This window comes from Leuresthes tenuis, unplaced genomic scaffold (genome assembly GCF_036924035.1).
Source record: "Leuresthes tenuis unplaced genomic scaffold, fLeuTen1.0.hap1 SCAF_5, whole genome shotgun sequence".
Classification (NCBI taxonomy): Eukaryota; Metazoa; Chordata; class Actinopteri; order Atheriniformes; family Atherinopsidae; genus Leuresthes; species Leuresthes tenuis.
Genome location: NW_027325359.1, coordinates 38,045,104 through 38,058,654, shown reverse-complemented (window position 1 = coordinate 38,058,654; position 13,551 = coordinate 38,045,104). Strand labels below are relative to the sequence as shown.

At 48.1% G+C, this 13,551-nt stretch overlaps 2 protein-coding genes across 2 annotated transcripts in view; one reads left to right on the top strand and one right to left on the bottom strand.

Moving 5' to 3' along the window:
• The first annotated feature begins 536 nt into the window (after window positions 1–536).
• cdk10 (cyclin dependent kinase 10) lies at window positions 537–5,364 on the top strand. The gene is made up of 7 exons (XM_072386817.1): window positions 537–678; window positions 1,625–1,694; window positions 2,365–2,424; window positions 2,535–2,658; window positions 3,639–3,778; window positions 3,844–3,896; window positions 3,973–5,364. Exons 1-7 carry the CDS (start codon window positions 561–563, stop codon window positions 4,068–4,070), a joined length of 663 nt encoding a protein of 220 aa, XP_072242918.1. The 5' UTR covers window positions 537–560; the 3' UTR covers window positions 4,071–5,364.
• A 414-nt stretch (window positions 5,365–5,778) lies between these two features.
• vps4a (vacuolar protein sorting 4 homolog A) overlaps window positions 5,779–13,551 on the bottom strand; it is a 12,208-nt gene continuing 4,435 nt past the window's right edge. Inside the window, exons 8-11 of the mRNA XM_072386816.1 lie at window positions 12,055–12,136; window positions 11,713–11,932; window positions 9,824–9,964; window positions 5,779–7,788 (exon numbers count right to left, since the gene is read on the bottom strand). Of these exons, the coding sequence (XP_072242917.1) occupies window positions 7,687–7,788; window positions 9,824–9,964; window positions 11,713–11,932; window positions 12,055–12,136 (545 nt within the window). The 3' untranslated portion in view covers window positions 5,779–7,686. The remainder of the gene's footprint in view (window positions 7,789–9,823; window positions 9,965–11,712; window positions 11,933–12,054; window positions 12,137–13,551) is intronic.

Sequence of the window (13,551 nt, the reverse complement as noted above, 5' to 3'; positions counted from 1 at the left end):
TAGCAGGAGAAACTATAAAGACCTGAGCTTCAGTAAAGCTAGCAGGAGAAGCTATAAAGACCTGAGCTTCAGTAAAGCTAGCAGGAGAAGCTATAAAGACCTGAGCTTCAGTAAAGCTAGCAGGAGAAACTATAAAGACCTGAGCTTCAGTAAAGCTAGCAGGAGAAGCTATAAAGACCTGAGCTTCAGTAAAGCTAGCAGGAGAAGCTATAAAGACCTGAGCTTCAGTAAAGCTAGCAGGAGAAGCTATAAAGCCCTGAGCTTCAGTAAAGCTAGCAGGAGAAGCTATAAAGACCTGAGCTTCAGTAAAGCTAGCAGGAGAAGCTATAAAGCCCTGAGCTTCAGTAAAGCTAGCAGGAGAAACTATAAAGACCTGAGCTTCAGTAAAGCTAGCAGGAGAAGCTATAAAGACCTGAGCTTCAGTAAAGCTAGCAGGAGAAGCTATAAAGCCCTGAGCTTCAGTAAAGCTAGCAGGAGAAACTATAAAGACCTGAGCTTCAGTAAAGCTAGCAGGAGAAGCTATAAAGCCCTGAGCTTCAGAGAAGCTAGCAGGGGAAGCGATGTGCTGCTGCAGCAGGCGCAGTGAGGGCGGCGGCCTCATTAACCTCCTCAATCTTCTTATCAGGGACCTGAAGGTGTCTAATCTGCTGATGACGGACAAAGGCTGCGTTAAGATCGGTGAGTTCTCTCTATTAACACAGCACCTCTGCGCTGTAATCACATTACTGCTGCACCCACACGTCCCGCCGCTGATCTTTCACAGAAATGTCCCGAGGATCTGGAGTTTCAGCGCGAATACGGAGCCAGAAAGTGCAACACTTTAAGGGCTTTAAGTTGCTCTGCTGTCACCAAATCTTTTAAAATGACTTTCTCATCAGATTTTAGCAGCATACAAAATAAAGAAGCTGAAAATGATTCAAATCTGTTCCTTCGAGATGTTTTTGATTTAAAAAAAAACTTATTTTCCATTCTAAAGGAAGAGGGAACGTGATGATTTGTGCTGTGAAACTTTGCTCATTTACTCCGTTAAATACGACAGAAATAAAAGGTTTGCAGAAATCTACCTTCTGCCATGAGCCAAAAGAAGCTTTTCTTTACAACAAAAAGCTCAACGTAAAGAAAGGAAAAGGCAGCTGTGGAGGAGGCAACATCTGGTGGGACTGCTGACAGAAAACTGAATCCAGAAAAGTCTAAACTTTAGATTCACAGGTTTAACTGAAGCAGAGCATTTAGGTGCATTTTAATGGTTATTCAGCTGGAACCTGCAGAATCTGCATGAAGCACCAAGCAGCCGCTGACTGTCGTCGTTTTTAGCAAACAGAACATTTATTAAGCAGCATCTCGCATTTCCAGCGGAGGAAAGTCGTGTCTGAGTGTCTTAACAAGGAACAGAAAGAAGAACGAGGAACACAGAGACTGAAGTGGATCCAGAGCATCTTCAGAGGCAGATTTACTCAGAGTTGATCAAAGCAGGAGATGCTGTTTTATAGCAGGCCACAAAGGGTGTAAGATTATCTCCTCCATCCACACTGAATTAGTCGGTTAATGGATTAGTTTGTTAGATTTCAGTTTCGCTCCTTTAAAGTCTGGGATCTCTTCTCACGGCTCTGCTTCTGCTTTCCAGCTGATTTCGGGCTGGCCAGGATGTACGGCGTCCCCCGGCCGCCCATGACCCCCCGAGTGGTGACGCTGTGGTGAGTGTCGCTGGTTAAACATCTGCCAATAAATCCAGCCAAAACGTTACCGTGTATTTCTTTACATGTGGAAACATTCGTCCTCATTGAGCCACTAATAAAAGGCAAGTTTCCATTCTGTGTGTCAGAGGGAACTGTTCTGGGGGCAGATTTCTGCCTGTTCTGGGGGCAGATTTCTGCCTGTTCTGGGGGCAGATTTCTGCCCGTTCTGGGGGCAGATTTCTGCCCGTTCTGGGGGCAGATTTCTGCCTGGTTTGGGGGCAGATTTCTGCCTGGTTTGGGGGCAGATTTCTGCCTGGTTTGGGGGCAGATTTCTGCCTGTTCTGGGGGCAGATTTCTGCCTGGTTTGGGGGCAGATTTCTGCCCGGTTTGGGGGCAGATTTCTGCCTGTTCTGGGGGCAGATTTCTGCCCGTTCTGGGGGCAGATTTCTGCCCGTTCTGGGGGCAGATTTCTGCCTGTTTTGGGGGCAGATTTCTGCCTGTTTGCACCTCAGATGGACCTGCTGCAGATATCCTTTGTGTTGCTGGTGCCGCCTCAGTGGAAAGCTTGTAATCCCTCGGAGTAATCCTCCTCTGCTGTCTCCATTACCTCTCCTCCCTCCTCCCTTCCTCCTCTCCTCCTCTCCTCCTCTCCTTCCTCCCCTCCTCCTTCCTCCTCTCCCTCCTGCAGGTACAGAGCTCCAGAGCTCCTCCTGGGGACTAAAACTCAAACTACAGCTCTGGACATGTGGTGAGAAACATTTAGACTGTAACCGTCCTACAGCTGCAGAGTTCTCCTGTAAATCCTCCTTTTTTCAGCTGTAACGTGGTTAAAGTGATGTTTCCATGTTTCCATCACAGGGCCGTGGGCTGCATCCTGGCTGAGCTGCTGGCCCACAGACCTCTGCTTCCTGGAACCTCTGAGATCCAGCAGGTCGACCTGATCGTGCAGCTGCTTGGAACTCCCAATGAGAACATCTGGCCGGTGAGTTTTCAGCACCGAGGCAGGTCTGCACGGCCAACCTGCCTTAGAATGAGTGATGAGGAACTTGTGTTTTAAAGTAGCGCTTCGGCAGCTTCTCCACAGTTGTGGGCCGTGACTCATTAAAGCAAATCTGTGTGAACATCTGTGTGTGAACATCTGTGTGTGAACATCTGTGTGTGAACATCTGTGTGTGAACACTGCAAATAAGCAGCCAGACATGGGAACAGGCCACAGAGACGCCATCAGAAGCCCAAAAATCTCTGTGACTGTAAAGCAAAGCGGTGCAGAGTCAGAAACCAAAGTCATGAACTGATCTCAGCCCCAGACGAACTCCCAGGAATTTGCATAACAAAGGTCGTGGGCATCAGTTTTAAAGTATTCTGTAACCACCCCCCCACTGCGCCTCTGGTCAGTCAGAAGTTTGCATAATACTTAGAATAAGAAGAATTACTGTCTTACTCTAACTAACCGTAGCATCATCTGACAAAGAGCACCACTGGAGCAACTTAGAGACAACATCTGAGCAGCAAATTCAGCAGAATGAAGAAGAAGAAGAAGCTGCAGAATGAAGAAGAAGAAGAAGCTGCAGAATAAAGAAGAAGAAGAAGCTGCAGAATGAAGAAGAAGAAGCTGCAGAATGTCTCGTTTTCTCTCAAACTCCACAGCGGCGGACAGACTTCAGGCAGCACTTTGACTCCAGTCCTGGCTGAAGCCTAAACTAATTCTGGCTGATTTCAACCCCTGGTTTTCCTCACTGATGCGTCTCGTGTGGCTTTAGACCTCAGTAGGACTGGTATCTGCTCTGTTTGGCCTCCAATCAGCTGTCAGGGAGGATTTGGTCACAGCTGAACTCGCTCAGGTTTAAACTTTCCTGCTCCTTTCTCCCTCATCCACCTAAAACAACCTGCAGGTTAATCACCATCGACCTAATCCCAGATAATCGCACATTCCTTTGTTAACTAATCCTTGGTGTGTCACAGGGTTTCTCTCAGCTGCCCCTGATTGGTCAGTACAGCCTGAGGAAGCAGCCGTACAACAACCTGAAGAATAAGTTCACCTGGCTGTCAGACGCTGGGCACAGACTGCTCAACCTGCTCTTCATGTACAACCCCCAGCGCAGGTAGGACAGACCGATTAACCCACCGAGCCCAAGAGCCTTCACTAACCGATTCTTTCCTGATGCAGAGCGGCGGCCAAAGACTGTCTGGAGAGTTCCTACTTCAAGGAGAAACCTCTACGTAAGTGAAGTTGGGTTAGGGTGCACCTCTGCCCTCTGGGGCCACTCATTAACCTGCTTCTGCTGCTTCTCTCCAGCCTGTGAACCAGAGCTGATGCCAACCTTCCCCCATCACCGCAACAAGAGAGCCGCTCCTGCTGCTGCAGAGAGCCTCCCCAAGAGGAGCAGAGTCTGAGGAAGATGCTGCTCCTGCTGCAGAGAGCCTCCCCAAGAGGAGTAAGGTCTGAGGAGGAAGATGCTCCTGCTGCAGAGAGCCTCTCCAAGAGGAGCAAAGTCTGAGGAAGCTCCTGCTGCAGAGAGCCTCTCCAAGAGGAGCAAAGTCTGAGGAAGCTCCTGCTGCAGAGAGCCTCCCCAAGAGGAGCAAAGTCTGAGGAAGATGCTGCTCCTGCTGCAGAGAGCCTCCCCAAGAGGAGCAAAGTCTGAAGAAGATGCTCCTGCTGCAGAGAGCCTCTCCAAGAGGAGCAAAGTCTGAGGAAGCTCCTGCTGCAGAGAGCCTCCCCAAGAGGAGCAAAGTCTGAGGAAGCTCCTGCTGCAGAGAGCCTCCCCAAGAGGAGCAAAGTCTGAAGAAGATGCTCCTGCTGCAGAGAGCCTCTCCAAGAGGAGCAAAGTCTGAGGAAGCTCCTGCTGCAGAGAGCCTCTCCAAGAGGAGCAAAGTCTGAGGAAGCTGCTCCTGCTGCAGAGAGCCTCCCCAAGAGGAGCAAAGTCTGAAGAAGATGCTCCTGCTGCAGAGAGCCTCTCCAAGAGGAGCAAAGTCTGAGGAAGCTCCTGCTGCAGAGAGCCTCCCCAAGAGGAGCAAAGTCTGAGGAAGATGCTGCTCCTGCTGCAGAGAGCCTCCCCAAGAGGAGCAAAGTCTGAGGAAGATGCTCCTGCTGCAGAGAGCCTCCCCAAGAGGAGCAGAGTCTGAGGAAGATGCTGCTCCAAAGTCTCTGTGGAACAAATACAAACCGTTCAATAAGTGTCGGGTCTTAACTGAAGTATCAGGTCATCATTTAAAGAGGCTTGAACTGCAGATCCTGCTGCAGAAAACCCGGCTTCTGCTGCTCCGTGTACAATAAAGCATTGTGGGATAGAGCAGGCTGCAGCTTGGGTTTCATGTCTCAGAACAAAGAAGCAGCAGAGGAGTTAGAGCTGCTCAAAGCTGACTGGGCTCAGAGGTTTTCAGAAGGAGCTTTGATCCCTGGAAAAGTTGTGCTGTCAGGTAATCTGTGGCTGTGGGAAGCCAGAAATGTGACTGAACTCACCTGAAAACCACCGCTTTTTACGCTGTGGGCAGTAAGGACAAAAACATGTCATTTTAATGTGTATGGATTAATTTTTCTAACTATTTTCAACAGTTACTGTTTAAAGAATCATTTTAAGCGAATAGACCCATAAAGAAAGGTCCAAACTGTTGTTTTCCTCTCATTATAAATGCTTTTTCATAAGAAATAAAAGAGGGACCGAGTCTCAGTTTCAGCTAAAACTCCTCTGAGCCGTTTGTGAACTTTCTAAAAACTTAACTTAAATCCAGCAAAGGTTAGACTAATAAGTTAGTGGACTCCACAGAGCAATGACTAATAAGACCACACCTCTTAACTAAAGAAACCCGTTTTCATTTGGGTTTTAAACCTGAGTTAAAACAAGTTCCTGTACTTTGGGAAAGTACCGTCCCAGGATCAGGGACCGTTTCAGGGGCTTTAATCTCCTGGAAACTCTCCATTGGACCCATTTCTCCAAGAAGAAACCTTTCCAAAAGTAAAAGAACCCTTAAAGGCCCCGGTGGCCCCATGCAGCTGCTTCCGGCTCCATTTCCCAGAACTTTTCACATGAGCTCTGAGCAGCTGTGATGCCTGCAGGAAAAAGATCAGCTTCAACAGAATTAAACGGGTCAAACCAGCTTATTTCATTTGAAATGTCAGTTTTTATTAATTCAGGTTAAATTAGTAGTCATGGTTACATGGTCAGCAGCACGTTGGGCCCCTCAGGGACGTTAATAACTGAGCTTTTCCCAAAAGTACCTCCACAAACACAGCTGTGGTACCGAAGCACTGAGATCAGCACCGGTTCCACCACTGAGTCAGTCCAGATGTTTGCAGCTGCTGCACCGAGTCAGTCCAGATGTTTGCAGCTGCTGCACCGAGTCAGTCCAGATGTTTGCAGCTGCTGCACTGAGTCAGTCCAGATGTTTGCAGCTGCTGCACTGAGTCAGTCCAGATGTTGGTTTTACTCCAACAGCTGCTGCACTGAGTCAGTCCTGCAGTCCAGATGTTGGTTTTAGTCCAACAGCTGCTGCAGCTGTGGCCCTGGCTTCCAAACCAAAGGACAGGGCTCAGCTTCTTCTGCTGCTTCAGAAACAGCAGAAGAAGAAACACTTCAAATGCAGCCGGATTAGTTACATCATTCATAAAGTGGCAGTTCTGATAAATAAGTTATAAATAACGTTTGGAACACTGATGGTTTGCAGGGAAACAGATGTGCTCGACTGATTCTAAGCTTTACTTCTACAAACCGAACGGAACCGAAAGAGTTGATTTATTGGGATCAAACTGCTGTTTTTACAGTTTTAGGAGCTCTAATAGAAGCTTTTGAATAACATTTATTTTCCCCTAATTCAATAAATTAAATTACTCGGACAAGACGGCAGAACCTGCTTTTATCATCTGGTTTTGGTGTCTGAGCCGTTTATTCTGGAGCTTTAAATCTTATTTCATGACCATCAGCAGCTGATAGGGTGTAGAAAAACACGATGATGTCACAGAAAGACAGAACCGCCACTATCCAGAGTCCGTAAGCACCGGCTCTGCTGCAGCTGGAAGGTTCCACAGGCACGAAAAGCAACTACTTTGGGTTCTGGATGGTCCACTTACAACCATTTCTATTTCTGATGTGAAACAAATCCTTCACTGTTGGAAACAAACTGCACATTTACACAAGAATAAACTGAATTTGAACCTAAACAATAAAGTTTCACCCAAAGAAGCGTTTTAAACGCTTTAAAGCTCCAGAATAAATCATTTTACAGCCGCTAATGCTTATTTTCATCATGTTTAGGGATCATTTTCAACAGATTTCTGGGTGCAAATTAAACATAAAGTACCTCGGTTGTTAGAAAAGCTGCAGATATTCAGTTTTCATGCGATATAAAACACATACTTTGATGAATTTAAGCGGCAGAGAATCGATCTAAAGGCTTTAATGGTTTTGGGTCATCAGTCGGGCACATCTCTCTATATTTGCTTCTGGTTCGGAGGTGCAGAACCGATCCAGACAAACTTCATTTGAATCTGCTTTAAATAACAAAATAACAGAGTTTTAACATTAACACAAACATTAAAACACACACAGTTTAATAAAAACACGTGGATTCATTCACATGCCTCACAGGAACCTTCTTCTTCTTCTTCTTCTGTCACTGGGTTCAGAGCAACGTGCACGACGGCAACGTGCACGACGGCAACGTGCACGACGGCAACGTGCACGACGGCAGCCACATGTTCAGTCCTTCAGTCAGAATCAGCTCAGAGGGAGCAAACTTTAGGCATTTCCCCCGTAAAATGCTCAGAGAAGTTCTGTAATGGAACGAAAGGGATCTAGAGTCCAGCTACCGAAGCACACTGAGCTTTTCTAAGGTGGCATGAGGTCACTCCGGGGTTAAATCCTGGCCCTGGTGAGCAGGATGTCAGAGCAGTTTATTTCACATCCATCAGAGGCAGAAACCAGAGCCCAGCTGAGAGATGAAAGCCTGCACAGTGAAAGGGGTGAGGGGGGGGGTGCAGTGTGACCCTCTGCTGGACGGGGCAGGATGGCGGGTTTTATCCCTCCATCCCAAAGTCTTCTGTGAACTTCTTGACCTTGAGCAGGTCCTCGGAGTTGACTGTGGGGCGGGTGGTGGACAGAGAGCGCAGCATGTCCGACTGCAAAGGAGGGAAAGACATCATTATCTGCTCAAACGCTTTAACCGGGGGCCTCAGCTCGCTCCCTGCTCCAACCCCCCCCTCCCCACCGGAATCAGATGAAGAAGTGACTGACTGCTGGTTAGCATGAGCCATCAGAGCCGCAGCGGACCAATGAAAGAGATGTTTAGGTTTTATTTTAAAGCAGGGCTCAGAGATTTGGTCCTGAAGGAGAGGAGAGGCAGAGCTCCCACAGTTTGGGAATCAGAAGGTTTTCTGATGGGCCGGACCAGCTAAAAGCTCACAGCGGGTCCAGCTAAAAGCTAATAGTGGTTCCAGCTAAAAGCTAATAGTGGTTCCAGCTAAAAGCTCACAGCGGGTCCAGCTAAAAGCTAATAGTGGTTCCAGCTAAAAGCTCACAGCGGGTCCAGCTAAAAGCTCACAGCGGGTCCAGCTAAAAGCTAATAGTGGTTCCAACTAAAAGCTAATAGTGGTTCCAGCTAAAAGCTCACAGCGGTTCCAGCTAAAAGCTCACAGCGGGTCCAGCTAAAAGCTAATAGCGGTTCCAGCTAAAAGCTCACAGCGGTTCCAGCTAAAAGCTCACAGCGGGTCCAGCTAAAAGCTAATAGTGGTTCCAGCTAAAAGCTCACAGTGGGTCCAGCTAAAAGCTAATAGCGGTTCCAGCTAAAAGCTCACAGCGGGTCCAGCTAAAAGCTAATAGTGGTTCCAGCTAAAAGCTCACAGTGGGTCCAGCTAAAAGCTAATAGTGGTTCCAGCTAAAAGCTCACAGCGGGTCCAGCTAAAAGCTAATAGTGGGTCCAGCTAAAAGCTAATAGTGGGTCCAGCTAAAAGCTCACAGCGAGTCCAGCTAAAAGCTCACAGCGAGTCCAGCTAAAAGCTCACAGCGGGTCCAGCTAAAAGCTCACAGCGGTTCCAGCTAAAAGCTCACAGCGGTTCCAGCTAAAAGCTCATAGTGGTTCCAGCTAAAAGCTAATAGTGGGTCCAGCTAAAAGCTAATAGCGGTTCCAGCTAAAAGCTAATAGTGGTTCCAGCTAAAAGCTAATAGTGGGTCCAGCTAAAAGCTAATAGTGGTTCCAGCTAAAAGCTCACAGCGGGTCCAGCTAAAAGCTAATAGTGGTTCCAGCTAAAAGCTCACAGTGGGTCCAGCTAAAAGCTAATAGTGGGTCCAGCTAAAAGCTCACAGTGGGTCCAGCTAAAAGCTAATAGTGGTTCCAGCTAAAAGCTCACAGCGGGTCCAGCTAAAAGCTAATAGTGGTTCCAGCTAAAAGCTCACAGCGGGTCCAGCTAAAAGCTAATAGTGGTTCCAGCTAAAAGCTCACAGCGGGTCCAGCTAAAAGCTCACAGCGGTTCCAGCTAAAAGCTCACAGCGGGTCCAGCTAAAAGCTCACAGCGGTTCCAGCTAAAAGCTCATAGTGGTTCCAGCTAAAAGCTAATAGTGGGTCCAGCTAAAAGCTAATAGTGGTTCCAGCTAAAAGCTAATAGTGGTTCCAGCTAAAAGCTAATAGTGGGTCCAGCTAAAAGCTAATAGTGGGTCCAGCTAAAAGCTAATAGTGGGTCCAGCTAAAAGCTAATAGTGGGTCCAGCTAAAAGCTAATAGCGGGTCCAGCTAAAAGCTCACAGCGGGTCCAGCTAAAGCTATATTGTGGATTATTACATCACATTATTTCTGCATCAGTTGTTAAAAAGCGGTGTAAAAACACACAATATAACCACTATGACGTGTCTAAAACTCTTTCTGTGGAGCCTTTAGCTCGTCTGTGAGGATTTGCGTCCGATTCTCCAAACTGAGAGTGCTCTGACCCCCCCCAGAAATGGGAAATACACCAGATTGAACTGAAGCAGAATTATTCTTATATGCTCCCTTTAAAAGGTGCAGAAGCTCGGAGGATTAGCACCAAATAAAAACAACTAAACTGATCCTTTCTTTGCCGAATTCAACTATATTTCAATCATTCCTTTGATGATCAGCAGCATTTCCCTACGTATGAAAATGAAAACTGGGGTCTGAGCTGTTTCCACTGAGCGAACATCTCACCATGCAGACGATCGGCTCCAGCAGCTTATCACTAGGCACATCCATCCAGGTCATCTCTATGGCTGCAGGGTCGCCGGGGGAACACGGGGTCAAGAGGTCGTCCACCATCAGCTGGTTGTTGCTTCGGGACGGACCGCGAACCTGCAAGAGAGAGGCTCCTTTTTAGCACCATCAACCTTTTAGACCGAGTTTGGGGTCATTAACCCCGTCTGTTCCTCAGCTTTTCCCTTCTGCTCGGACCAGTTCCCCACAGCACCGGCTGCCCCCCCCGTGCTTCACTGTGGGGGTGCTGTTCTCAGGGTTTGTGCCAGACAAAGTTTTAGTTTTAGAGCAGAGGACTTTCCATATGTTTGGGAGGCTCCCGATGTGCCTTTTGGAAAACTCTTCCTGAAGCCGTGTCCAAAGCTCAGCTCTGTGGAGCTTTCCAGCTCCTTCAGGGTGACCTTTGGCCTGTTTGTTGCCTCCCTGAATAATGTCTTTTCCCTGCTCTGTGACCTTTGGTGTGACCTTTGGTGTGACCTTTGGCCTGTTTATTGCCTCCCTGAATAATGTCTTTTCCCTGCTCTGTGACCTTTGGTGTGACCTTTGGTGTGACCTTTGGTGTGACCCTTGGTGTGACCCTTGGTGTGACCTTTGGTGTGACCTTTGGTGTGACCCTTGGTGTGACCTTTGGCCTGTTTGTTGCCTCCCTGAATAATGTATTTTCCCTGCTCTGTGACCTTTGGTGTGACCTTTGGTGTGACCTTTGGTGTGACCCTTGGTGTGACCTTTGGTGTGACCCTTGGTGTGACCTTTGGTGTGACCCTTGGTGTGACCTTTGGTGTGACCCTTGGTGTGACCCTTGGTGTGACCTTTGGTGTGACCTTTGGTGTGACCCTTGGTGTGACCTTTGGCCTGTTTGTTGCCTCCCTGAATAATGTCTTTTCCCTGCTCTGTGACCTTTGGTGTGACCTTTGGTGTGACCTTTGGTGTGACCCTTGGTGTGACCCTTGGTGTGACCCTTGGTGTGACCTTTGGTGTGACCCTTGGTGTGACCTTTGGCCTGTTTGTTGCCTCCCTGAATAATGTATTTTCCCTGCTCTGTGACCTTTGGTGTGACCTTTGGTGTGACCTTTGGTGTGACCCTTGGTGTGACCTTTGGTGTGACCCTTGGTGTGACCTTTGGTGTGACCCTTGGTGTGACCTTTGGTGTGACCCTTGGTGTGACCCTTGGTGTGACCCTTGGTGTGACCTTTGGTGTGACCCTTGGTGTGACCCTTGGTGTGACCTTTGGTGTGACCCTTGGTGTGACCCTTGGTGTGACCTTTGGTGTGACCCTTGGTTTGACCTTTGGTGTGACCTTTGGTGCGACCTTTGGCCTGTTTGTTGCCTCCCTGAATAATGTCTTTTCCCCGCTCTGTGACCTTTGGTGTGACCTTTGGTGTGACCTTTGGTGTGACCCCCTCAGCAGGTCTGTGGAGGTGCCACATGATGGATTTAATGGTGCTTTTTTCCATGGTTTTGGCTGCTTTTGTTGTAACCGTGGTATTAGATCCTGGGACCTTTCAGAACAGGTGGATCTTATTTAACTCATTACTCTGAAGGTCATTTGTAGCAGCAAGTATCTTATTTAGGGGACATTTTGTTCCATTACATAAAAACATTTAAATAACATGTTCTGAGTAGTTCTGCGAGCCGCTGCATGTGCTCACATCTGCTCACATCTGCTCACATCTGTTCACATCTGCTCACATCTGCTCACATCCGTTCACATCTGCTCACATCTGCTCACATCCGTTCACATCTGCTCACATCTGCTCACATCTGCTCACATCTGCTCACATCTGCTCACATCTGCTCACATCTGCACCGCGGCGTCTGAGCCTTCGAGGAACATTTCACCGTCTCACCTTCTTGAAGTGGGTGGCAGACTGAACCTTCCTGACCGGCTGCATCAGAGCGTCCCGGACGATGATGCTGATGTCGGCGCCGGAGTAGCCGTCTGTTTTGTGCGCGAGCTCCCGGAGGTCGGCCTCGTTCAGACTGTGCGGCGTGTTGCCCAGATGAAGCCGGAACATCTGGGCCCGGGCCGGCTCCTCGGGCAGAGGGATGTAGATCCGCTTCTCAAATCTGACGACACAAAAGCTCGGTTTAACGGAGCTGCTGCTCGGTTTGGGTGAAAACAAATAACCGATAAAATGAAACCTTTACAATAAACCTCAGCAGAGGACGACCCTCTGAGGCTCTCTGACCTTCTGCGGATGGCGGCATCAAGAACCCACGGGATGTTGGTGGCTCCGAGCACCAAAATACCATCATTGTTGTTCCCCACACCTGCAAAACCAGAGCTGCTGTTAACACGTTAGCATGAAGGCAACATCTGCTCAGAGCCTCTGAAACATCTGCTCAGAACCTCTGAAACATCTGCTCAGAGCCTCTGAAACATCTGCTCAGAGCCTCTGAAACATCTGCTCAGAGCCTCTGAAACATCTGCTCAGAGCCTCTGAAACATCTGCTCAGAGCCTCTGAAACATCTGCTCAGAGCCTCTGAAACATCTGCTCAGAGCCTTTGAAACATCTGCTCAGAGCCTCTGAAACATCTGCTCAGAACCTCTGAAACATCTGCTCAGAGCCTCTGAAACATCTGCTCAGAGCCTCTGAAACATCTGCTCAGAGCCTCTGAAACATCTGCTCAGAGCCTCTGAAACATCTGCTCAGAACCTCTGAAACATCTGCTCAGAACCTCTGAAACATCTGCTCAGAGCCTCTGAAACATCTGCTCAGAGCCTCTGAAACATCTGCTCAGAGCCTCTGAAACATCTGCTCAGAGCCTCTGAAACATCTGCTCAGAGCCTCTGAAACATCTGCTCAGAACCTCTGAAACATCTGCTCAGAACCTCTGAAACATCTGCTCAGAGCCTCTGAAACATCTGCTCAGAGCCTCTGAAACATCTGCTCAGAACCTCTGAAACATCTGCTCAGAACCTCTGAAACATCTGCTCAGAGCCTCTGAAACATCTGCTCAAAACCTCTGAAACATCTGCTCAGAACCTTTGAAACATCTGCTCAGAGCCTTTGAAACATCTGCTCAGAGCCTCTGAAACATCTGCTCAGAGCCTCTGAAACATCTGCTCAGAACCTCTGAAACATCTGCTCAGAACCTCTGAAACATCTGCTCAGAACCTCTGAAACATCTGCTCAGAACCTCTGAAACATCTGCTCAGAACCTCTGAAACATCTGCTCAGAGCCTCTGAAACATCTGCTCAGAGCCTCTGAAACATCTGCTCAGAACCTCTGAAACATCTGCTCAGAACCTCTGAAACATCTGCTCAGAACCTTTGAAACATCTGCTCAAAACCTCTGAAACATCTGCTCAGAACCTTTGAAACATCTGCTCAGAACCTCTGAAACATCTGCTCAGAGCCTCTGAAACATCTGCTCAGAGCCTCTGAAACATCTGCTCAGAACCTCTGAAACATCTGCTCAGAACCTCTGAAACATCTGCTCAGAACCTTTGAAACATCTGCTCAAAACCTCTGAAACATCTGCTCAGAACCTTTGAAACATCTGCTCAGAACCTTTGAAACATCTGCTCAGAGCCTCTGAAACATCTGCTCAGAGCCTCTGAAACATCTGCTCAGAGCCTCTGAAACATCTGCTCAGAGCCTCTGAAACATCTGCTCAAAACCTCTGAAACATCTGCTCAGAGCCTCTGAAACATCTGCTCAGAACCTCTGAAACATCTGCT